This window comes from Carassius carassius, chromosome 34, assembly GCF_963082965.1.
Source record: "Carassius carassius chromosome 34, fCarCar2.1, whole genome shotgun sequence".
Classification (NCBI taxonomy): domain Eukaryota; kingdom Metazoa; phylum Chordata; class Actinopteri; order Cypriniformes; family Cyprinidae; genus Carassius; species Carassius carassius.
This window is the reverse complement of record NC_081788.1, coordinates 5,335,816-5,363,164: the sequence shown is the minus strand read 5'-3', so window position 1 is coordinate 5,363,164 and position 27,349 is coordinate 5,335,816. Positions and strand designations below refer to the sequence as shown.

The window sequence follows — 27,349 nt, the reverse complement described above, 5'->3', positions numbered from 1 at the left end:
AAAAAGCATCTCTCACTCAGGGCTCCGAACCGGTTCCAGGAACGAAAACGAAAACCGGAAACGAACGAAATTTGGACAGGAACAGAACCAGAAACAGAAACGAAATCAAAATTTTATATTTCCGAACAGAATCGAAAATTTGAAATGGCCGATAACCAGTTAATAACTTTATTTTATCGTTCCATTTTATATTTGAAATTTGCTGTCAACCAATCACGAATTCCAGTAGTCTCCGGCATATGAAAATATGATGCTGAAGCCAGCGAGTGAAATGTCCGCTCAGCTGTGAACTCTTCAGGGCCAGATTAAGACCAAATTAAGCCTGATGACGCAGCGCAAAAAGGGCCTTTTTTTCTTGGCGTTGGTGCATGTGCATTCGGCACTCAAGCGCCAACATGCTTAGCCTTTCCTGCCCAACTGAGGACCGCAGCTCTCCTTTGATTATTCCTAACTTTGAGAAGCTCCACACCAAATTTTAGCATCCAGATACGTCGGGAACATGGAAACATTTGGATTCGTGCCTAAGTGTTCCATAGACATCACAATGTTTTGATTTCATTTTTGTTTTACTACTCGATGTGTGTCTGCGAGTTTCACTTATGAGATACACGAGACACGTGTTTAATTCCGGAAACTGGGCACAATTTAATAAAAGGTGTATTAGAGATTATTTCAGATATGGTGAAAAAGAGCTGTTTCTCATCCTAGGCATCCCTTAAGAGAGTGAGGACAGTACAGAGATAAGACGAGATTAATCAGGCATTTAGTGTGCTGGAGGAGAGAGAGATAAAGAGAGAGAGAGAAGATTTTGAACAGACACTGCACTCTTAGAGATTTTCCCTTAATGTGATTAAGAAATGCTTTTGAAGAAAAACTAGCCAGTCAGCTGATTACATTAGCAAGAGCTAGATGATGAGGCTGCATCGATCTACAGTAACTCACTGTACACCATAACCCTATATTAAAAGTAACCAGAGTGGGGGGGAAGCACACAGTGAACGAGAAAAACAAGAGGCAAGTGAAGAGGGCTTCAAAGTAAATATTTAAGATGCTGTGTGTTTGAGTATGCAGATGTGTTCTTAAATGAACAAACCTGTCAAATAAATGTCTGAATTTCACTCCTGATTTAAAATAAAGAAATAAAAATATATATTTTTGCTGAAAGAAAATGATGCCTACCGTAGGAGCATTGAGACAATCAAAAACACATTTTCTATACTAATTGCCATTACTAGACTATATAATGACATGCTTATTAGTATAATATGATTTTTTTAATATTATTTTAATTGTAAATTATGTATTGCCTTTAAAGCCTTTATGATGTTTTTAATTGTATTACAGTATACATTTCTCATATTATATTACGTTTACATACATAAAAAGACATAAAATCACAAAAAAACTGAGTATAAATAATGTGGGGAAGTGCAATGATATTTATGTCACCTTCAGCCCAATAATAAAAAAAAAAAGATAAAAGTTTGGAATAATATATTTGTTTTAATGTTTTTGAAAGCAGTCTCTTATTCTCACCAATGCTGCATTTATTTGATTAAAACAGTAAAAACTGCAATACTGTGAATTATGGCACATGATCCTTCAGAAAACATTCTATGCTGATTTACTAACCCCAACTTTTGAATGGTAGTGAATCACAAAAATATGCGGCAGCACAAATGTTTTTCAATATTGATAATAATCATTGATAAGGATCATGTGACACTGAAGGCTGGAGGAATGATGTTAAAAATTCAGCTTTGATCACAGGAATAAATTACATTTTTCAATATAGTCACACAGAAAACTTTTTTTTTACTGTAATAATATTTTACAATATTACTGTAATTTCCTAATTAAAATTATAATTATTCCAAACTTTTGACTGCAGTATATATATATATATTCATTTACTAATTCATACAAATGTATTATTTACTGTAACATACTAGACAGATTTCTTCATCTTTTTGTTTTCATTGGGATAACCTTGTTCCATAAGAGACAGAGAGAGACAGACTCACATGTATGAGATTTGAGCAGACTGCTGGTGCTGCGGAAGTACTGCGGGTTCTCTATGACGGGAATCTTGGTCATGCCAATGATGACGGCGTCCGCGTTCATGTCAGAGGACGAGGGTGTGTTAGAGCCATTGGACACATGATGAAGAGGACTGGCAGAGTCATCGTCATTACTGATGACTGAGGAAGGACCTGTGTTAAAGACAGATACTTGTCCTTAGAAGCACTATATTTAAAGGCAGTTTATAAAAGATTTCATTTCAGGCAGGAGCTCTTAAAATGTCATTTGTATTGGAATCAGCTTTTTCTTTTCATACTGTCTCCATCTTTTGCAAGGAAAGTGTAATACTCAATACCACAATAATCAGTCCCTTGGCCCAGTGTTTCAACAAAATGTTGTTGTATCAATGAAAACATAAAAATGTTTAATTAAAAACATCACAGCAAGGTCTCAAAAAAAGACACAGTTCCAGTTCAAAGTCAAACTTTTTGGCAGAATCAGAAAGGGAAAATCTTAATACATAAAGCAAACATTGGGGTGCAAACATCTGAGAACATATTGAAAACAAGTCAACTTTATGACATAAAATGAATGACATATATGCCATATTTATAATCATGTGTATTTTCTGGTCACTGATCAAATAAGTAAAATGACTAAAATTGAAATAATGTGAACTTTTTTTGTACAAATGGTTAATCCTTGATTCCATTAAAGCACAGGATGGTGTTTGGCTAATTCTCAAATCATTACAGGGCACATGATCATCAGGATTAACACAAGTGGAACTGCTGTCGTTAAAGCATGAAACAACATAACTAATAGACTAATAAATTCTACAGACAAGACCTTCAGAATGACACAAAGTGTTCAGCCAGACAGAATCACTCAAAGCTTGACAAAGCTTGTTGTAACTGGAATAATACACTGGGAATCAACTAAAAGAAATGAGTAGTGCAAATGTAAAGATCTTCAAGTGCCAAAGAAAAGTCAAAAAGGTTCAACAAAACTGCCGTCGAGGGTGTAGTTTCATTTACATGAACTTCAGAAAGTTAACATCTATCGTGAATTGTATTATTCCCAGGAAAATATATTTTTTTTGGGGGGGGTTAATTTTTAGCTGGTCATTCAATCATAAATACATTTTAAGTTGTATAAATGTATTGATTGATTGATTGATTCAACAAATATATGTATTATAATTTAAAACTTCAAATACAAATAGAAAACGAATATTAAATAAACATTTAAATGTGTATTTTGGATGTCTAAAAGCAAAGAAGACTTATGGAAGTAAACCGAATATCTCAAAATTGACCAGTGCCTGAAAAAACAATGCTTTCGCCTGTAGTGTCTTGCCTTAAGTTCAGTGGTCTGGCCGTCTACCAATCATAACCCCATCCATAAAATCAGTGCACATGACTGGTTTATGGGAATGCTGTTCCAGGAACAACACACAGATTGTTGATTTTGGAACCTCTACTTGTAAATGTTAAGCTGGATGAAAGTAACCTGAGTTAAGCAAGAAGAAGAAGATTATGCTGAAACAAAACTCTGATCAAACTGTCATAGACCCTGTGTACCTCATGTGTTAGATGCCATATTTAATCTGAGGCCAATGAAAATGAGGCACAGACTTACAGAAAGGATGCACTGTCCTAAAAGGACATCATCATTAAATCACCCTCATGATGATCAAAGCTAACTTCCATTCTTCTGTGGAACACAGAAAAATATGTCTCTAATATTTTTTGTATGTGCACTCCAATAAAAAGCTAAAAAAAACTCAAAGCTGTCACCTTTTTAAAAGATATACCTTTGTACCTAACGGGTCCATATTGGTATCTTAAAGGTACATATTAGTACCTAAAGTGCACATATTAGTATCTAAAAGGTACATTAGCCTTATCCCAAAAACTTTACTGACAAGACGTGTTAGTGTACTTCCTGCAAATATGGAAAAAATAAAGGGTCTCGATTAAATATGTGCAGTTTCACGTGATTAGCGCAAATTGTCACATGACCAGAGCAGTTTACTTCCTGTTTGCCCCTTAGAAGATGATGGCTGCATCAAAGCTCCAAAACTAAAGGATAGTAAAGTGTCTTAACATAAATATATGACAAAGATGTTGGGTACACGTGATCTTTAGGGTGTCTAGTATTAATATATGCATTCACATATATTTCGTTTTGTTGAGTGTGGTCATAGAATGAGTAAACATGCTGATGGTCACAATAGTGACCGCTGGGATAACAGTCAACTTAGATATACAATATAAATCTAATCGCAGTTGCTAGTGAAAATGACAATAAAATGTTTTAGTGACAAAATATTGCAATAAAATAAAAATTCAAATGTTACAAAAAAAATACAATAATGATGTTATAATACTCTAAGCATTAATATTAAAAAATGTTATATTTTTTAAAAAAAGTTCCTATCAATGTTGCATAAGTTTTTTTTATGCATAATAGTAACCCTATAATGTGATCAAACAGTTTGAAATAGCTATATAGATATCTAACCATTTTTATGACTGCAGAAATATGTTATTTCAGTAAACACATTATCCCACCGGTCACAACATAAAACACATTTTTTTCACACACTTTTCCAAAATAATTAAAAAAAATATGCTAATGACACATCATTTGGATATTTTCATGTCTGGGAAAAATTGGGGATTAAATGGGTTAATGTACAATTTGAAAAGTTTGCCGCTTCAGTAGTAGCTTTCACACCTTTTTTTTTTTTTTGAGAGCATACAATAAAATCAATGTTGATTCAGGCCTCATGCAGTGACTCTCATTGTATGGGAAAAAATAATTCTTCAAATATCTTCTTTGCTGTTTCTGAGAAGAAAGAAACAACTTGAATGATTTGATAGATCGATCTGTATGCATCTCAGACCACCTCCTGAGTTTGATTTCTAGTCATTTCGAATGGATTTTGGGTTACCGTGTACACTTGTTCTTTGCATAACGGGTGGCTATTTCCTAAGCAAAAACACATGACCAAGTATATCCATCCTTAATCCTCAAAACAGTTGAGCCCTTAAATAATGAAATAATGACAAAAGTATTGTTGAATTAGCTAATTCCAACCCAAAGCCTAAAATGTGATTGATCTTCTGAGACCCAGGAACCTGTCTTACTTGGGTAAATCACATTAACCTTGAAATAATCTTTATTCTTTACTCTTAGATTGCCAACTCCACTTCTTCAACTGCTTTATTCATCAGCAAGTAAAAGATGGAGGTTGTCAGGACGCAGAACATTCGGTTGAAACAGCCAGCCAAATGTTGAATGACATAGTGCCCATAGCTGCATTAGCCTCACTGATATCTGAGAGAATAAACCAGGAAATTGGAGATCGGCCATATTGCGATGACCCCTCTGATGGCACGCAACAGCTTAAAGCATTTACTAGAAAACCCAAGCGACTTGTTACTGGCAAAAGTGTCTGTGAAAATAATGATCAAAGACGTCAGCACCATTTTTATAACCATTATGACATCATCTGTGCTGGACAAGATACTGAGAGCTGTAGTAATGGGGCAAATGATCGTTGCCAATGCGACTGTTCTGCTACTCGAATTTGATTGGCTGAGTGGCATTTCAACAGTGCTATACAATCCAACAGCTATGGGACTTGGGAGCTATGGGATGTATGTATGTGTGTAATATATATATATATATATATATATATATATATACACACACAACCACAAGTACACACACACACACAGTATCCTTTATAGATATGGCCTAGTCAGAGCCAAAACTTAAACCGCATTGAAAATCTGTGAAATGACTTGAAGACTGCAGTCAACAAATGGTCACCATCAAATTTAACTAAACTTCAGGAAAGAAGAGTGGGCAAATATTGCAAATATTTAAATTGTCATCATTTCAGGCCACAAAGCAACAGAATGTGATTATTTTAAAGGAGGTGACTCTTACACACACAATTACATAATTTTAATAATTTTAATGTCTATATTTATGTATTTCTATTGACACAGAGGCATGACATGCATTTGATTCACTGACTTTTGGTTTTAAGTACTTGTTTCATTGCAAAAATCATTGCAAATGGAGTTAAGCAGCAGGGTCAGTCTGCAGTCTAGTGAGGGTGAAGAGGGAAAAATAATGAGCGAGAGGCAGCAGATGAAAGAGGAGACAATCAGGAGTGACCAAGTGACCAGGGTCCTGACATAACAGTGCATAAGCCTGAGGCCGGACGACTCTCAGGCCGTGCTATTGATTCTCACTGCTGCTCAACGGGTAATTGAATATTGAAGGTCCTTTAAGATACATGACACTCAGTGATTTACATGATGCTGTCTTTGTATCTAAACGCACAGTTGTCCTATTCTAACATGATAATACATCTAATACAATTACATTGGGCTGAAACAATCAGCTTTGTAACACTGCTTTGGTTTGTGCTTGGGCTTATATGAAATATGCTCTAACATTAGACCCCATAAAAATGACAAGACACACAGTTTCTTTACTGAGGTGATTTATTGAAACAGGACCTTGGGACAAGACTTATTGCAGGGGATGTCTATCTTTTTTTTTTATAGAATAGCCTTTAGCATAAATTATACTTCAGTTTGTATGTGCATGCTACAGTATAAGAGTGTATTAGTGTCCACTCACTTTTTCAGCAGTGCTGGTTCTGGTATATTTTTTTTTTCTGTTCGTTTTTCCCATAGGGATTTTGAAAAAGTCTTTGTTAAAGCATCATAAGCCATGAACCAAACCAACCAAATTTGAGGTGAATCACACTACTAACTTTTATTTTAAGCTAAATGTATTTGAAAATCGAACAAAAAGATAAAGGTACAAGACTGTGTCCTTAATGGCTTTAGTGAGGGAAAGCATTAAAAAACCATAAGGCACTACACATGAATAAGATTCAAAATGCTGAAGAAATTAGAGGGAACTCGCACTGCGTCCTCTAGCGGACACTATGGGGACTGCCACCAGTAGGTCCGGTATCTGAAGCACATGCAAAACAACTCCAATCCCATTGGTCCCGGAAGCATAATTGGGCACCTGCTGAACACATCACCAACTTGGTTGTCTGAATGAGACATGAAAACAGGCAAGCCCTAGGCATGGCGGGGGGTTGCAGCATCTCGTTCCCTCTCAGGGAACCATGGTTAAATGTGTAACCCGGGGTGTTCCCCTTCTAGGGAACTCATGATGTGTCCTTTAGCGGACTCTTTGGGGGCAGCCAACCCATACTCCCTGACCAAGCTCAAGGGATAAGGGAAGTACAGTAGATCATCTATTTAAAACCTTAACAGGGGAGATGGCTAGAAAGAGGATCAGGGGGCTTAGTAATTGAAAAAACCCTGATAAGGGGGGAGGGGGGCAGCATGGCCACAAAGTACTTGAAAAAAGACTACATCACAATGGTTCACCAAGAAGCGAAACACATAAGAAGAACATTAGTCCAGCCTCAGAGCTCAATTTTAGTATTGTCTCTTTTTCCTCGCCTGCCTCTGCTCCTAGAGACAGGAGGGGCACAAGTGGCCACACTACTCTTCTGATCCTGCCAATGTTCCTCAGATTGAGACGGACTAGCCCTCTCAGAGGTTTTAGAGGAAGACTTGGGATGTCTGAGAATGAATGTCCAGTAAGGCAGCAGACCGTGGCTTCTCCTCCCTGAATTTCTCAACCCTTGCCTCAGCAAAGGTGCCGAAAAGCCTGGAAGGTGACAGTGAAGTATCAAGAATAAAGGCTTTCACCTCTCTCCCAATATATGCAAAATTAACCACAAATGCACCTCCATAACCACCATTGCTTAGCGGCGTGAAGAGCCATGTCTGTGGTTCAAGCTCCTCAACTGCCCCAGGGGACAAACCCCATCCTCATCTGGGTCTCTGAGCAAGTCAGCTTGGTAAGCTTGTAACACAACCATTGTGTGCAAGGCTCAGGTGCACACTAAAGAGTTCTGGATGGCAGAGCAGGAGTCTTTAAAGAAGACGGCTTATCCTGGGAGAGAATGCTCGCAAATGTCCTCTTCACAGGGGGGAATCTTTGTGTATCCATGCTCAGCAGATGACCCAAGAGAAAGAGTATCTGGATCCCACTGAGCGCCTCGAGAGTCAGACATGCTTGTGCGAATGCTGACTACTATCCCACAGGAGAGAACAGAATGAAAGGAACTCCTGAAAGGAAAAGCACTTCCCGTTAGATTCCTTCCATGCCCCGCCTACAATCCCCATGATCAGTCTGCCTAGCTGCCTTGGCAGCCATGGGGCCTGAACCACAGGTGGACGGTGCTCAAGTCTCATTCCTCAAAAGAGAATCAAGCATACAAGGTATTTCTTTAGCTCCCCTGAAAGCCAAACACGCTCTGTTCAAACACTAGATTCCCTCGAGAAACTGCCACAAACGTATAGCATTGAGTCTGTTTGACTCCCTTGAGAGGTGAGCGTGGTCATGCAAATGCTGTCTACAATCTTGAGTAACAAGCCAAGCTTTACCTCTGTTCTCAGTAGCCCAACAAATGCTTCACCATGAATGCATCCTGCTGTCTCATGAGACAAATGCACATTCACACTTATCCACTGCCTTCTCAAACCTCTCTGGAACGAACCCCACAATCTATGCAGTGCCTCGGCAGCAGCAGGACCCAAGCCTCGAGATGCAGACACTTCTCCCTTTTCCCTTGAGAAGAGGGAAAAATGCAAACGGACCTTTCTCATTGGAAACTTGTCGCAATGAGTGCATTCAGAGCCCTCGAGCACCAAACACGCAGACACACCTTCTTATGCTTCCGGGCGCCCACCTGTGACATCTTGGGTTACTTGGGCCAATGGGATTGGAGTTGTTCCACATGCTTCAGACTGGTCCTGCTGGCAACAGTCCCCATAGTGTCCGCTAGAAGACACAGCACGAGTTCCCAAGAAGGGGAACAATATATTTTATTAAGAAATCTTTAGGGAACCCATGGTGAATTAGTCTTTCAGGTTTTGTCCCTACAGCACTCTATTGTGGACAAAAGCAATGAAGACACTGTCATGCTAGGAATGTAGGATATCGATAGTAGCATATAGATGACCTCAAAACTAATAAACACACACAAAAATGTTAATTTTATTCTTTTCAGTAGGATACAATTATGCCTATGAGCCTGTGGTACAAGGCCTTTACATTTTGTTTTCTCCCAAAATACGAGCCTTCAAAACATCTTTTTTCACTTTTGCTCACTGTGGCTAAACCTCCAGATTGTCAGTCACTGTGGAATAAACTAAAGGAAAGTATTTGGGATACAAAGCCTTTATGTTGTTGAAAAGACTGACTGTGGTCCAATAAAGCCACCTACTTAACATAAGTGACTAGGGATTAATTTCTCGTAAAAGATGAGCTAAATCTGTCTGCACTGATAGCTCCGGTCATAGCAGAGATTTATTTTTCGCTTAAAGGTGCAGTGACATTTAACGTGGCTAGAGAAATAATCTGATTTTAATAGGAATCTGTGCTATCAGAAATATTTCAACTTTTTTATGTGAATTTGCCATATTGACCACCAGAATGCCGTTCGATTTGATCAGTGGTGGATTATAAGAAATAATTTTTACTTTGTCACTTATTTTTCCAAGTAAGGGAGACAGGGGGCTATTTTAAAATTTTTTACATTTTTTTCCCTTCATAACTAACAGTTTACTTGAAATAAACTAGTCATCTTTTGTTACAAGGAACAAATCTAGGTGCACTAATAATAATACAGTTGATATATCTCTCTGTGTGTGTGTGTGTGTGTGTGTGTGTGTGTGTGTGTGTCAGCTGTTTTTTTTGTTGTTTTTTTAAGTTTGCAAACATTTTGTTAATGTGACTGGCCCTTAAGTGTTTCAGATTTTTTTTTTTGACATTAATATTAACTATTAAATATCTGCATTATACATACAAAAAATATATACTGTACATAAAAAGGCTTTAAGCACGGATGAAACATACTAGGTTGTTAGCAGTTGTTTTGAATAAGGATGTTCGGGTACGCACAAATCCTCTCAGACTGAACGAGAGCTCTTGCATGCATTTGTGCATGTATGCATGTGTGTGTGTGCGTGCGTGTGTGTGTGTGTGTGTGTGTGCATGTGGGTGTGTGTGTGTGTGTGTGTGTGTGTGCGTGCGTGTGTGCATGTGTGTGTGTGCGTGTTTGTGTGTGTGCGTGTGTGCATGTGTGTGTGTGTGTGCGTGCGTGTGTGTGTGTGTGTGTGTGTGCATGTGTGCATGTGTGTGTGTGTCAAGTAAGGAAACCCAGCCACTGCACACTCTTAAACTCTTACTTTCTTCTTGCTAGCAGAGAGGAAGTGATCTATCGATTAGAGGACTTAATGAGAAGAGATGGATAGACGGATGGATGGATGAATGGAATGATGGATGATGGGGGAGGAAAGAGCGCTGAGAGAGGACAGCAGCGGATGGATTGTTTTCAGGATTGGATTTCGGTTACGCAGCAGTCCTGACTGGGACCCCAGCGCTGAACGCTCTCAGAGACACATTCAGGCCAGAACATGGAGAAAAATATCATATTCCCAAAAATAACAGAGATTGATTGTTTTTCTCACTTTTAATGCCTGCTGATATTTATAAAGACTGAAAACGCTCTCTCACCCTCTCGTGTGACAGTGAAACTCCAGCCCCTCTTCCTTCTGAAGACCCCAAGGTCACATGAAGTTCAAGTAACAATGGAAAACTCTCTCTCTTTCTTTCTCGTGTGCTGCATTCACATTTTTCACTGGCCTGAGAAGAAAATCTTTCCTAAATCCCCATACAACTAAATTAAGAAAGTTAGATCTTACTCATACTTAATGCTGTGAATGGTGACCAGGGCTATGTTCACAATTAAACATAAGCACACTACGTACAGCATAGTATATACCTTATTTTTCAACAAAAAAATACATAAATAATAATAATAATAAGTTGCATTATGGAGTAAATGTTGTCACTTGACCTGGTCACATTGTATGGTTAATACATCAAATGTAAAAATCTCTGATATTGATAAGTTGCTGATATTACGTCTGGTTACTTCAAGATCAAGATCAAGTCAGACGCATTGGATTGTGGGACGCACATTCAAAGCCGTTCAAAAATTTGGGATGGGTAATGATTTTTAAATGTTAAAGTCTCACCAAGGCTGTGAAAGATATTTCTTCTATTGTAATATATTTTAAAATGTAATTTGCTCGTGTAAATTCAGTGAAGCTAGTCTTCAGTGTCAGAAATCATTCTAATATCGCTTTGAAAGAAACTTGTCCAATGAAAACACAGATGGTCAGAAATCCAAAAGGGAAATCTGAAAGCGAACTTTGCTAAAATCATCAACAATCCTTGTGTCCAAACAAAAAAACAAGAGGAATGTTACAGTTGAATCCCTATAAGCCGAGCTTTTTAAAGTGACAGTACTAATGATTTTCTTTTCTAAGCATGTGTCGTCAGCTTGAGCGTTGTTTAAACTGGAGCATCACGCAGCGTCTTCACCGCATCGAAGGTATCCACAGAGTACCACACAGTGCAGACTATATTCTTTCACATGTCCTCTTTTCAGAGTTGTTGAGAGATTTGTCTCAACTTTTAAATCAACACGAGACCCTTTGGATATTTTCAGGCTGAAGAAAAGACAATATTTGTCATAGAAAGAGTGTTTTCACAGGGGTCTGCGGCTCTCAGGAATGGAAAGAGAAATCGTATTGAGAGAACAGATGTTTTGAACAGAAAGGGAGGACGGCAACCACCTAAATAAAACTGCCAAGCAGGAACTCAGGGGTTGGCTAGAGGCCTGCCAGGTTTACACATGATACAACACATGACACAACCGAAATCAGAATACAGGAGATTGGATTAAAAGATCAACTTCCCATAAACACACCTCAAAAATCTGCGGTCACAGTTCAGTTCTCGCTCTTCAGTGTGAAGCTGCAGGTCTACAGAAGTTATTAAAGTTAACAATAACTAAAACTTCACTAAAACAAGCATTTTTCTTACTCAAGATGCAATAAACATGAACTGAACAACAAGATATAGAAAAACGTATTCCGCTAATCAACGGAGAATAGCTATATATATATATATATATATATAAAATCAAACTTTACAGAAGAAGCTTTTCGTGTTCTTTGCAGTTTACTGCCGAAGTAAAAGCCTGATGGTGTAGCGTTTGAATATGAAGAAATTAAGACAGCAATAATAATAAGTGTTGTAATTGTAAAGCTGAACTGTAAAATAATAATAATACTTTTTCCTTAATACTTTTTAAATTTACAATAAAATAGTCTTATTACAATAGTAATATTTAATTCATTTTATATTATTACCTACCTCAATACTCAATATATTTTGTTTATTTTTCATAATAATCTATCATCATCATATAGATATAAACGTTTATAATCATGATTATCTGCCCAAACTGTTGTTGTTGTTGTTATTATTATAACCTTTACAGTGACATATATTACAACTGACACATTTCTTAATTTGTTTTATATTTTGTTATTAACAATAATAATATTGATATCACCTTTTTAAATTTTTATGTACAGTATTATCGTTATTTTTATTAATTTATATATCCTTATTGTATGGCCCTACAAACAAACAAATCTGGAAAGAAAGAAAAACTCTTCAGAAACAAACAAAAACTGCATTTTAAATGGCAATCATATATTTTATTTTATTTTTTCCAGAAAAATTTCATTAAGATTTTTTTCCCCACATCATGCAGTGATTATTAGTGGTGTAGCATTTGTTTAGTTGGTCATTTGACGTCTCATTCCTGTTTTATTAAGTCGAAACATGACACTTTCAGTTTGATTGTTCATTTGTTTTTGTACCAGATCCAAGCAAATAAAGGTCTGAATACATTATGAGCTGTGTCAATGCTATTTAATAGTAAAGACAGTACCCTCAAGTCACATCAGTGTAGTTTTGTAAGTATTTTTCCCCCTAAAGAATACAGTTTTAAAGTAGTTGGTCAAGAGAGCAATAACATACCTTTCCTCCAACATAAATACGGCTTTGAGCCACCAAGTGACTGCCCTACTGTGGTTGTGTTATTGTCAAGCCTTGTACAAATTACAGCTCACAATGAGATGAATGGGGACAAAAAGCTCATTTCAGAAGAGCTTTTCTCTTTTCCGAGCTGCACCCGGGGAACTTGAACATTCAGACACGCCTAAAGGTCTTTGCAGAAACGCTGCCGACTTTACCTTCCAGCTTCTGCGTCCGAGCCAATCACTGCTTCTGTGCTCAGATGACTGCCATATCATGCTGCGCTACTCCTCTCATTCTTCACATCTGTGTTTGTGTGAGAGACACACACACGGAGAGAGCAGGAGTGTAGGAGAGGGGGCAAAAGAGGAAATTCTTCCACCTCACTTTGGGACAGTGTTGAAGAGTCTGGCCGACTGAAGCCATGCTAACAGCAGTGTTATCTAAAGTAACACATTTGATTCCATGCAGCACCATCTCTTGTTTGTTTTCATGAGATCCTGATAAAGCAGACACTTTAAATGTGATTTGCAATCTTTTTTTGAAGAAATAACAATACACCGTATTTTGCCCTCCTGATGAACTTGGAGTTTTTATATCTATACTCTAAAGAAGATCAGAACTCAACAAGTCAATATACACAACACAGTAAATCAAACAAAGACAAATATAAAATCATTTCCATAATAAAAATATGACTACGTCAAAGCAGCTGTGCATGTCCAGTTAAAGTGAACTACATTTTTACACTTATGTTAGCGAGTCTAAACTTTTTTATAACATTTATTTTTATCTTTTTTGGTACTGATAAACAATTAAAAAAAAACTGAAAATATATAGAATTTTTACAAAATACAGTGATAAAACAATTATGGAAAATCCAAATGCAGGTTTTTTTGTTGTTGTTGTTATTGTTGTTGTTTTAAGTTAACATGAAACATTTTACTTCCAGAAAGTGATGTATTTCTGTATGAAACAAGATTTCTAGCAAGATTTGTTTGTGACAAAGTTCCCATATGAAATAAAAGGATTTAGTGATGAAAATCTTTTTTTTTCTTGACCGATAAATCATTTGCGGTATAAGAATCTGCTTAAAAAGTCCTCACCCTCCGGCCATCCAATATGTAGATGAGTTTCTGTATCAGAACAGATTTGGAGAAATGTAGCATCACATCACTTGCTCTGCAGTGAATGGGTGCCGTCAGAATCAGAGTCCAAACAGCCGATAAAAACAACACAATAATCCACACTGCTCCAGTCCATCAGTTAATGTTTTATGAAGCTGAAAGCTGTGCGTTTGTAAGAATTAAATTAATCATTAAGATGTTTTCAACTTCAAACCATTGCTTCTGGCCAAAATATGAGTCCATAATCCATTAATAACGTTTCCTATAGTGAAAAAAGTCCATCCTCTGTCGCATGATCTGAGCATATTTCTCTCCTGATTCAGACAAGATGACTTTTTCACTGAAGACAGCAATATCATGGATAGAGCGCTCATTTGAAGTTTAAAAATATCTAGATGGATTTGTTTCTTACAAACATGCTTTTCACTTCATACTTGTGGATTATTGTGATGTTTTTATCAGCTGTTTGGACTCTCATTCTGACGGCACCCATTCACTGCAGAGCATCCACTGGTGAGCAAGTGATGCGATGCTACATTTCTCCAAATCTGATGAAGAAACAAACTCATCTACATCTTGGATGGCCTGAAGGTGAACACATTTTAAGCAAATTTCATTTTTGGGTGAACTACTCCTTTAAGAATAGTTTCCAGTGTCCTGCCTCAAATGAGAAATGAACAAACTGAGTGTCAGCCGATATTATTTTATTAATAGTGTTTATACTAATAGGCCAACAAATTCTCCACGATCAAAAAATATATTAAAAGTGTTTCATCCCTCATTTTATTCATACACAACTCTGAAAGGTAGAAGACGACACTGTGTCCCGTGCATTTCAGTGTTTTGTTCAAATGAGCACACTGTCTCTTTTCGCACATATGTGTGTGTGTTTTCAGTGTGTGCAAATCTTTACGGTTCAGCTGTCACTTTGCTATCTGGTCATTAAATGTGTGAACAGGGTGAAAAAAGGCCCATCTGGCATGATTAATTTATGAGCGACTCCATTTGGGTGTGATCTGTGCTTCTGTCTTAAAGCACTGAAGGGTTCATTCGCCCACTGACACAGATTCGAGCAGCTTATAAACCCACTGACAGACTCAGTTATCCCACACAGCTAAAGCACGAGACTAGGTCACACCGTTCCCCCGCTGCAGAACGGCTTACATAGAGAACCATTCTTCTGCAGCAACCAATAAGAATCCGCCCTGTCTAAAATGAGCTATCGTATGATTGGCTAGATGGCTTGGCCGGCTGCAGGTGAGGTTGGTCCACTTCAGTCTGGTGTGACCAGAGTCATTCTTATCTCGCCACAACCTCGACGGGAACATTGTGAAATAAAACAAAACCTAAAAAGAAGCCAAAACACAACAAAACATAAAAAAACACAACACAACGTTAACATAATGAAACCAACAAATAAGACAAAACTAAAAAAAAAAAAAGACAATATATAAAACATTGACTGAAATATCTAATAAGAAATTAATCAATAAAAAGAGAAACGGAAATAATAATTTCAAACTGTTTCCAATTTTTTGGAATGCGTCATTATAATAATCAACTACAAGAATGTCATCAGCATGCAGAGGTTAAAGGCAGAAGCAGTGTGCAGACATACGAAGGAGGGATAGAGTTACTAGTCCGAGTGCTTTAGCATGAAAGAATGAAATCATGAGCCAAAATCAGTGGCTCTACAAGATTCCATAATCAAAATCAGTGACACTTTTCCTTAATTTTTCTTGCAGTTTCACCAAATTCCAGCCTACTTTTCTCAGCAACAGCTACTAACCTATAACAAGAGCTATAATGAAACAGCCAGTGCTCGTTTTATTATTATTATGGTGTTTTTGAAATAGCATTTTTTATTATTTTATTTATTTTTGTTGTTTTATATTTTAGTGCTTCAACAGAAGGAGCCATATTGTAAAGTGTTCCCATTTTAGTTAACAAAACTTGGAAATACAGTTGATTGGGATCTTTAATCTTACAACTGTGTGTTAGGGAGGAGCACATGAATATTAATTACGTCACTTAACATGTATGACATTTAAGTGGCCACTAGCTAGAGAACACTTACCATGCAAGCATTATTATCTCTGGAGGGAGTTATAATGGTTACAATTTTATGGAGCAAACACTAAACATTGAGGTTAAAACCAGAAAAAAAGAAACCCTAACACACTGAGCTGTACTGAAAGGTACATCTTTTCATAGCCAGTTTTCATATTTTACCTTATGCTTTATTGATATATTTTTGGTTGTATTACACCAATGATCTCTAACCAGAGAGAAGACAGCACAGAATCGCTCAGTAATTAAGACATCCTGACGCAAACAAGAGTTAACAGAATGAATCTGGCCTAATAAGAAGCTCAGACTGGCATATTCACATTCACAGTGCTGTATTTTCACCAGAGAGTCCTTGTTATCTACCTGCATTTACTGCTACAAATATATAACTGTCATTTTTTTAGGCACATACATCGATGCGCATGTTATGTAAGTGAATGTGTGTGTGTGTGTGTGTGTCTCATGGTGATTCATGCTCTGTGAGAATGATTCATCGTTGGAACAGAGTAACTATGACGCTTGTATCTATGGTAACAGTGCATGTGGTGGGAAGCCAGGTCCACCCCCAAGCTCTTAACACACACACACACACACACACACAGGCTTCAAGAGCTGATGCACTTTGAATGACAGACTGAAGTTGGCGTTCAGTAATGAGAGTTATAGTATATTGAGTATATCACTCAATCAGGACTTATTCTGTTCATCTTAAAGAACTCAACTAAATGAGGCCTTTAACCCTTTCCTGACAAACACACCACTGCAGCAAAATAATCACATTCAATCAAGAGATTATATGTGAAATATATGAAAAATGATGAAACATGTTATATCTTTATATTACAGTGTCCATTTTACACATATTACATGCAATTAACAAAATTAATTACAAGCAGACCCTCTAAAGTAACTTTAGTTATATGTTGTAATAGCTTAGTAATTACAATGTAATAACATAGTAATATGAACTCTACGAGAAAGTTTTCATCATGTAGCATGTAGAAGAATAATTACACACAAATTAAATACAAGTTATAATCACTCGACGGCATTTGAGGCATAATGCTGATCACTCCAAAAGAATTACTCGTCTCTTGTTTTCTTAAAAATAATAAATGGTTATGTTATGGGTCATGCACTTTGACTTCAGTGTTGTTATTGTTAACTATTTGTATTTATTTATTTATTTATAAAACAAAATATAAATACTGGATGAAAAAGTTTAAACGAATAATGGCAATTAAGTGAAATGTGCTTAAGTATTAAATGTAAGTTAAACACAAATTTTAAAACAAAAACTAGCTCAAAAGCACACAAACTAAAATAATGCTAAAATAAAACGAAAGCTAAAAATATCAAAACAAAAGGAAATTCAAAATATTAAATAATATATTTGATATATTAAATAGAGTATATAAATAATACTAAAATAATTTATAATATAAAAATATAATTTTAGTATTTATTGTCATTGTCATTATTGTCAGGGAAAATTCAAAAATATTTGTTTTTTTGTGTCAATCATCCTTTGGTCAATATATATCACCAGTTGTTCATCTCTGTCTCTTCCAGAGTCTGCCAATTACCTTTTTTTTTCAGGAAACTTGGGTCAATATTTTTGTACAATATTATTATTATTTTTTAAACAATTGTACATCTAATCTATCATCATTAAACCGTGTTATTGACCTTGCTCTCTAGACATCCCATGTTGGTAAAGCGCTTGAATGCCTGAATGCATTGTAATATTGAATGTTTTCACTCAGAAACACTGTAATGTGACCTTGACCTGCCGGCTGGATTTTTACTGTGGTACTGCTCTCAATACATCCTACATCCACTGCAGTCATGCATCATATAGATCAGTGGCTCTGGTTGTGATTTAATGCCTGTATAAAATAACGCGAGCAAAATTGTTGAAACCTAATAATATATCTGTTTTACAGTTACAAAGTGCACATTGGTGCATTAGTGTTAGATTAGTTAAAAAAAGTATTGTGTGCTTCTTAAAGGAATGTTCTGCATTCAGAAGAAGGAAAGCTCTGTCTGCAGCATCTCTGGCACGTTTGTCGACTACCACAGAAAGTCATTTTGACTCATCCTTCGATAAGGGCAAGAAAAAATTGCCTTTACAGTAATACTCAAACAATGGAAGTCTTGTAATGAAAATGAAATGAATTAAATTCTTTAAGTTCTTGAGTTTAGCTGTAATTCTAATAAATTCATATATATTAGTGGTGTACATGCTAACACAATCTCATGGCACTATTTTACGTTTTGGTAAATATGTGCCTAATTTGTATGAATAAGTATGATCTCATTTATTATTAGTATTATTTTCTAAAAATATTTTCATTCAAATTGCATAGTATAAATTTACATGAAACCACCACCTTGTAAAATAGTTATGTTTTTCTGTGAGATTGGGTTGGATTTGCTGTTCTAGGTTACCAATAACAATTACAAATAAAGTCACATTAGTTAACATACTTTTTTGTGTGTGTGTGTGTGTACAGATTGGTCCATATTTCATCAATTAGAGCTTGACGAGGCCACTGGCACAATAAGTGACTATATTAACTTCTGTGTAGATAATGTGGTAGAAAAAAAGGATGTGGTTGTCTATCCTAACAACAAGCCATATATTACCGAGGACATCAAAAAGTGCATAAATAATAAAAAGGCTGGCATTTAGAAACAGGGATAAGGTAGGAATTTTAGTGGCACAGAAAGAGTTAAAATATCAGTTGAAAAAAGCAAAGGAACAGCACACGCAAGCCATGGAACACAGTTTTTATACTTCTAACACAAGAAAACTTTGGGAAACAATGAAATTGGTTACTAACATGAACCCTGCTTATAAACATATTACAACCTCAGACAACCTACAAAGAGCAAATGAGCTAAATGAGTTTTATTTGAGATTTGAAGCAAATGACTTAGAGGAATGTCATAGTATATTACAGTCATTGCCCGATACCAAAGATACCCCCTGGGTAGAAGTAGTTCCAGGTGATGTGCAGCATCTTTTCAGGTGCTTGCGCACCAACAAAGCTACTGGGCCAGATCGGTTACCAGCTTTCTTGTTAAAAAACTGTGCTGAAGAGCTTGCAATGGCATGGTGTCCCTTATTCCAGCGATCTCTTGATACCCATACTGTGCCAGCTCTGTGGAAAAAGTCATATATAACACCAATTCCAAAAAAACCTGGTGCATCGTCAAATAATGACCTTCGCCCTGTGGCTTTGACTTCAAATGTCGGGAAGTGTTTTGAGAAATTGGTAATCTCACTATTGGAAAAAGAAGTAGAGCCACTATTAGACACCTGTCAGTTTGCCTATAAGCAGGATAGAAGTACTGAGGATGCTGCTCTTAACATTGTTCATCTCGTCCCTAAGCATCTTGAGAACACTAAAGTCTATGCTCGTATTTTATTTGTGGGGTTTAGCTCAGCATTTAATACAGTGCAGACACATCTGCTTTTAGAGAAGCTGTATGGCATGGGTGTCAGTACTTTTTTAATTAAATGGTTTTATTCTTTTTTAAGTAACAGAACTGTCACATTTATGAACTTTTGTCTCCTTATTTGGTCCTCTTCCTTTTCTTGTTTTAGTTAATTGATTGATCCTCACCTGTCTCCTGTTTCCTCATTACCTTCTGTGTGCATAAATACCCGTTCTGTTCAGTTCCTCCTCGTCCGTGATTGTTGAATGTTATATGTGTCTAAACTGTATGTATGCGTTAATCTGAATATATGTAAATGTAACTTAATCTTCTTCATTTTTGTCAGTAAACTCATCTTGTCATCCCGATCCTCCTTTTAGCACTTTCTTTCGTTTAGCACTACACCTCATCTGTAACAGAATCACGGACCGAAACAGTATAGTTTAATTCAGCGGCGTTTTTTCTTTCATTTATTTTTTGCCTTTTTTTTTCTCTCCTCGGAATGGCCATCCCAGCAGTCCGTCTCCTATGCCTTGAGCAACTGGACCGTTCGCTGGAGGACCACACCAGGGACTTTTTAGATCTGGCGTGCCTTACTAACTTCCCCGACCGCTCGCTCTCTAACTTTTTCTACACCGGCCTGAGCGAGCGGAGTAAGGCACCCCTACCAGCGAACGGTCCCCGAGAGGATTTCGCCGCTTGTGTGGAGTAGGTGCTGGAGAAAAATGGATCGTCATGGACCATCTGCACCGCCGAGGACGATATCTCCAGCCCCACTCCCGACCCAGAGACCAGCCAGCGCCCATCAAGCCACACGGAGCCAGAGCCCACCGCAGCCGCAGAGCCCGAGCCGATTCAGGAGGTCGAGAACGCGAATGACCAGGTGTGTGAGCCGGCAACACCGTGCATCGTGGGAGTCCTCATGGAGATTGAGGGCGTGGAGGAAAGCCCTGCCCACACTCCTGCGACTGAGGGTGAGCTGTATTCGGTCTCGGGAAATATGGAGCAACTTATGGATCTAATGGACTGGTCTATGGAGGTAATTCCTGTATCCCCTGTTTTTCCGCTGGTTCCATCCAGCCCTGATCGTCTTGTATACCCTCTCAGTCTCCCACTCCTACCTCCTCCAGTCAGCTCCTCCGCTCCATTTCCGCTGGTTCCGCCCAGCCCTGAATTTTCTGTTTCTCCGCTGGTTCCGCCCAGCCCTGAATTTTCTGTTTCTCCGCTGGTTCCGCCCAGCTATGAATTTTCTGTTTCTCCGCTGGTTCCGCCCAGCTCTGGATTTTCTGTGTCTCCTGTACTCCCTCCCAGCCTCCCTCTCCCACCTCCTCCTAGACCTGCCAGTTCCCCTGCTCCACTTCCGCTGGTTCCGTCCAGCCCTGATTCTCCTGTGTTTCCTCCCATCCTGCCTCTCTCTCCTCCTCCTAGACCAGCCAGTTCCTCGTCATCCCTGCTGGTGCCAGTCAGTCCCGCAGCCCCTGGTGTCGTCGGCCGCTTCTCCACCATGGCTCCTCCCGCCGTCGACTCCACCGTGGATCTCCGTCCTGGCTGGTCTCTGGTGGACAATCTGGCTCCTCTTGCTCCGGGCTCCTCCCTCCATCCACTCCGCCCTGGTCCCTACCTCCATGTTCCTCTTGCGGTGCGAGGACGCACCGTTTCTGGGAGGGGGCGAACTGTCACATTTATGAACTTTTGTCTCCTTATTTGGTCCTCTTCCTTTTCTTGTTTTAGTTAATTGATTGATCCTCACCTGTCTCCTGTTTCCTCATTACCTTCTGTGTGCATAAATACCCGTTCTGTTCAGTTCCTCCTCGTCTGTGATTGTTGAATGTTATATGTGTCTAAGCTGTATGTATGCGTTAATCTGAATATATGTAAATGTAACTTAATCTTCTTTATTTTTGTCAGTAAACTCATCCTGATCCTCCTTTTAGCACTTTCTTTCGTTTAGCACTACACCTCATCTGTAACAAGAACTCAGCAGGTTAGGGTTAATGGGACACTTTCTGAGGTCTGATATAGCAGCACAGGAGTTCCACAAGGTTGTGTTTCATCGCCTGTGCTTTTTGCTTTATACACAAATGACTGCAGGAGCACATATACTAATAATTATATAATGAAATATGCTGATGATACTGTCATTTTAAGTATCTTACAAAAAGGCATGGACCTGTTATCTTACCACAGTGAAATAGATATTTTTACTCAGTGGTGTGACAAGAACCGTCTTGTGTTAAATGTAAATAAGACACACACAAGAAATGGTCCTTGACCCAAGAAGTGTATCTGAACATAAGCCTGTGATTATTAAAGACACAGAGATACAGCGAGTGACATCTTACAGATACCTGGGGTTTTATATGGACAATGTTCTTTGTTGGAAAACACACATTGACAGTCTGTGCACAGGACTAGAACAGAGGCTTTATTTTTTAAGAAGGCTGAGACTGTATGGGGTGGGTAGCAATATCTTGTGTGTTTTTTACCAGGCCACGCTTGAAAGTATTATTCGCTACGGAATTACAGTCTGGTTCGGAAACCTGTCTGTTCAACTGAAAAACAAATTGGCTCATATCCACAAAACAGCTATGAGAATCATAGGAATAAAACAATATGAGCCTATACAGACTCTATATGAACAAGCAACAATGAGAAAAGCAATAAGTATCAGTACTGACGCCAAACATCCTCTTTTTAGCAAATACCAGACACTGCCATCGGGAAAGAGACTAAGAATACCAATGTGTAAAACTAATAGACTGAAGCTTTCATTTGTTCCTGCCTCGATAAAAATGCTGAATTCCACCAAAAATAATGCTCATTTAACATATTAGAACCTTGTGTTTTGCATTATATGTATTTTATATATCAAACTCATGCATTGTATTTTATTCTATTTTTATTGTTATTATTATTGTCTGTTCAGAGAACAACACTGTAGCACTTTGCCCCTAGACAAATTTCCCTTCGGGGACAAAGTTTATCCTTATCCTTACTTAATGCATTAACTAACATTAACTTACAATGGTTTGTTAACCTTAATTAAAAAATCATTGTTAGTTCAACTTTTTATTATTTTACTAATGTACTATATTTAAGAAATGAAATAATAGAGTTAACATGAACCAAATTAATAAATGCATTAATTATTTTAATTTTCATCGTTGATTAATGTTAACAAATAGAATCTTATAGTAAAGTTTTACTTATTTTCCTATTTGTAAAAAACAGACTCCATCTAAAATATGCATTTGAAAGTTACTGGTTTACCAGATTTACAGAGTCATGGTAGAAGCTGAAATATTGAATTCAACCTTCTCATGTGGCTATACTTTCAAAATCAATGTTTTAACATTTTTCCAGTGCAATGTCTTGCCCTACACTTTCAGGTACAAAAGCTCTCACTTAGGCAGTACCTTTTTAAAAGTTACTAATATGCACACTTTAGGTACAAATATGCACATTTAAAGTACTTATATAATATATATCCTTTTTTACTGAGAGTATGCATACTTTATATGCACATTTAATCACATTAGAGGTGCTTCCAGAAGTCATAGATCCTTTTCTGACTATTATTAATTCCTCATTGTCATTAGGATATGTCCCCAAAACCTTCAAACTGGCTGTTATTAAGCCTCGCATCAAAAAACCACAACTTGACCCCAAAGAACTAGTTAATTATAGACCAATTTCGAATCTCCCTTTTCTGTCCAAGATACTACGTAGAAAAGGTGGTATCCTCACAATTATATTCCTTCTTAGAGAAAATGGTACATGTGTGGATTTCCAGTCAGGATTTGGACCGTATCATAGTACTGAGACTGCTCTCCTTAGAGTTACAAATGACCTGCTCTTATCATATGATCGTTGTTGTATCTCTCTATTAGTTTTATTGGATCTTAGTATTGCGTTTGACACAATTGACCACAACATTCTTTTGCATAGACTTGAACACTTTGTTGGCATTAATGGAAGTGCATTAGCATGGTTCAAATAATACTAATATGAACGCCATCAGTTCGTAGCAGTGAATGAAGAGGTATCATATCAATCACAAGTGCAGTATGGAGCACCTCAAGGCTCAGTACTAGGGCCGCTACTCTTCACGCTTTATATGTTACCCTTGGGAGTTATCATCAGGAAACACGGTGTTAGCTTTCACTGTTATGCTGATGATACTCAGCTCTATATTTCTTCACGGTCCGGTGAAACACACCAATTTGAAAAACTAATGGATTGCATAGTCGATATAAAAAACTGGATGATGAGTAATTTCTTACTGCTAAATTCTGAAAAAAACAGAGGTGTTAATTATAGGACCTAAAAACTCTGCTTGTAATAACCTAGAACACTAAGTCTTGATGGCTGCTCTGTCAGTTCTTAGTCATCAGTTAGGAACCTAGGTTTGCTATTTGATCGCAATCTTTCCTTAGAAAGCCACATTTCTAGCATTTGTAAAACTGCATTTTTCCATCTCAAAAATATATCTAAATTACGGCCTATGCTCTCAATGTCAAATGCAGAAATGTTAATCCAAGCATTTATGACCTCATGGTTAGATTATTGTAATGCTTTATTGGGTGGTTGTTCTGCACGCTTAGTAAACAAACTACAGCTAGTCCAAAATGCAGCAGCAAGAGTTCTTACTAGAACCAGGAAGTATGACCATATTAGCCTGGTCCTGTCAACACTGCACTGGCTCCCTATCAAACATCGTATAGATTTTAAAATATTGCTTATTACTTATAAAGCCCTGAATGGTTAAACACCTCAGTATTTGAATGAGCTCCTTTTACATTATAATCCTCTATGTCCGTTGCGTTCTCAGAACTCAGGCAATTTGATAATACCTAGAATATCAAAATCAACTGCGGGCGGCAGATCCTTTTCCTTTTTGGCGCCTAAACTCTGAAATAAGCTAGATAACATTGTTCGGGAGGCAGACACACTCTTGCAGTTTAAATCTAGATTAAAGACCCATCTCTTTAACCTGGCTTACACATAACATACTACAAGTAATATGCTTTTAATATCCAAGTCCGTTTAAGGATTTTTAGGCTGCATTAATTAGGTAAACCGGAACCGGGAACACTTCCCATAACAACCTATGTACTTGCTACATCATTAGAAGAATTTCATCTACACTAATATTAGTCTGTTTCTCTCTTATTCCGAGGTCACTGTAGCCACCAGATCCAGTCTGTATCCAGATCAGAGGGTCACTGCAGTCATCCGGATCCAGTACGTATCCAGACCAGATGGTGGATCAGCACCTAGAAAGGACCTCTACATCCCTGAAAGACAGCGGAGACCAGGACAACTAGAGCCCCAGATACAGATCCCCTGTAAAGACCTTGTCTCAGAGGAGCACCAGGACAAGACCACAGGAAACAGATGATTCTTCTGCACAATCTGACTTTGCTGCAGCCTGGAATTGAACTACTGGTTTCGTCTGGTCAGAGGACAACTGGCCCCCCAACTGAGCCTGGTTTCTCCCAAGGTTTTTTTCTCCATTCTGTCACCGATGGAGTTTCGGTTCCTTGCCGCTGTCGCCTCTGGCTTGCTTAGTTGGGGTCACTTCATCTACAGCGATATCGTTGACTTGATTGCAAATAAATGCACAGACACTATTTAACTGAACAGAGATGACATCACTGAATTCAATGATGAACTGCCTTTAACTATCATTTTGCATTATTGACACTGTTTTCCTAATGAATGTTGTTCAGTTGCTTTGACGCAATGTATTTTGTTTAAAGCGATATATAAATAAAGGTGACTTGACTTGACTTAACATTATGTAGGCCTATTGTAACATGTTCTGGATTTAAGGGGAGGTCACAGTATTCAGATGTTGCTTTAAAGCAACCGCCAGGAACAATCCCATAAAAAGCTTCACGTCTGATGGTGGAGGAGTGAGATAGTGGTTGACGTGCATCTTTAGTTTGTTAACCAAAGGCCACGAGTCCAGTACTGATGATACTTCTGACCTTGACAAGCTTTATCGATTTTTTTGATTCATCCAAACCAGAGAAAAACGATACCTGCCCTCTGAATCATTGATAAGCAGAAGGTTGCTGACTCTCTCTCTCTCTCTCTCTCTCTCTCTCTCTCTCTCTCAGCCACACTTCCTGAACCTGAAGGCTAAAATTTCACCTCCTTCCACTCCCACTCCACTTCCTCTCCTCTCTCCATGGTGCAAGGTCTGCTTTTCCACACACTGCAGTGAGATACGGCGTGTGTGTGTGTATCTATAGTGGCCTCTGAATGTCTGGGAGCACACTGGAAATCTAGAAAGTATTCACTCAAACTCTATATATAATTTGTGATGCTGAAAAATTCAAAAGAGGAGCATTGAAAGCACGATTAGAACCAAAATAAATTCTAAATTTTGCACGGAACCTTCTTTTAGGTAAGTAATCATATATTTTGCCCTGTGGATAACCAAGGAGGCACTTACGCACACACACAAGACCACTGTGCGAAAATAAGCCCCTCAGGACATCTAATTCGACACTTCCTCTCAGAGAAACCACAAAAACAATCACACGCTCTCACTCAAACCAACTCACTTATCAAGCTGTCAGGAGCCAGGACAATCGCAAAGGCAAGCTGGCTTAATGTCCAAGCATCAAACTTGAAATCTGCTGCAGAGGTTAATAAGGATATTACAGAGAATGTGCTGAGATTCTTTGCTAAAACAAGCAGCACTATTACTACTGCTCAGGGTCAGGGATTTGAACAAATCCCTAAAGATGTGCTCACATTTAATGATGTTCCTCCTCCATAAATCGACTCGTATGTGGAAACAGCTTATTATGACCTATACTTAGACTGTCATAAAAATAACAAAAGTATCATGTTGTGTGCGTCGTCACGAAATGACATGTGACTGTCAAATCAAAATGCGGCTTTCGCTGTGTGGACTTTTTACATGACCCCTTAACCTCATTTTTTACATTTATGCATTTGGCAGATGTTTTGGAAAGCGACAGTGCATTCAAGGTACAGTATACATTTTATCAGCATCTGTGTTCTGTGACACAGTGCTCTACCAGTCGAACTACACAAATCCTAACACAGATAAAGAGCACAATGCATTAATATGAACAATTCTGTGGCATGTCTTGCTTTAGGTAGGGGCAGTAATTTAGTGACCATTCCTATAGGTCGTAGTTCTGGGAAGTGACAAATGGCCCATACAACCCATGTATGGGTTGAAGTACATGTTGCAAAATCCAGTCATTTCAATAGGAATCCATGCAATCCTTTTGTGTGAGTGGTGCTTCATACATCACTACAATACTGATCATAGACAATGAAATTTAATGTTGACTGCACCTAAAAATCAGTATTAAACATTGGTGTGTATTATAGATCAAGTGCAATTACTGTAAGCGATTCAAGTGCAATTTCTGCCCAATGGACGATGAAATGGGTGAAAAAATCGTATAGATTTCCATCAATGGAGGGACCTATCTAGTCATATCTAGTGATCAGAATATCACAGAGATTGTAATTGAGTTGTTTTTACTTGGACCAGTAAGAAACACCCTAGCAGCCGCCCCAAAACCTCTAGCAACCACATAGTATCATGAAATCAAAATTGCTCCAAGCACCTGAAGCACTTTTCGCAACTACCCTAGCACTGCGACAACATC

At 37.9% G+C, this 27,349-nt stretch overlaps 1 protein-coding gene across 2 annotated transcripts in view; it reads right to left on the bottom strand.

Annotated features, from left to right (window-relative positions):
* Nucleotides 1-27,349, bottom strand: part of ntrk2a (neurotrophic tyrosine kinase, receptor, type 2a) — a 53,261-nt gene that overhangs the window by 13,737 nt on the left and 12,175 nt on the right. For both annotated transcript variants that reach the window (XM_059523807.1, XM_059523808.1), the window contains exon 13: nt 2,025-2,213. In XM_059523807.1, coding sequence (XP_059379790.1) covers nt 2,025-2,213 — 189 coding nt within the window. The remainder of the gene's footprint in view (nt 1-2,024; nt 2,214-27,349) is intronic.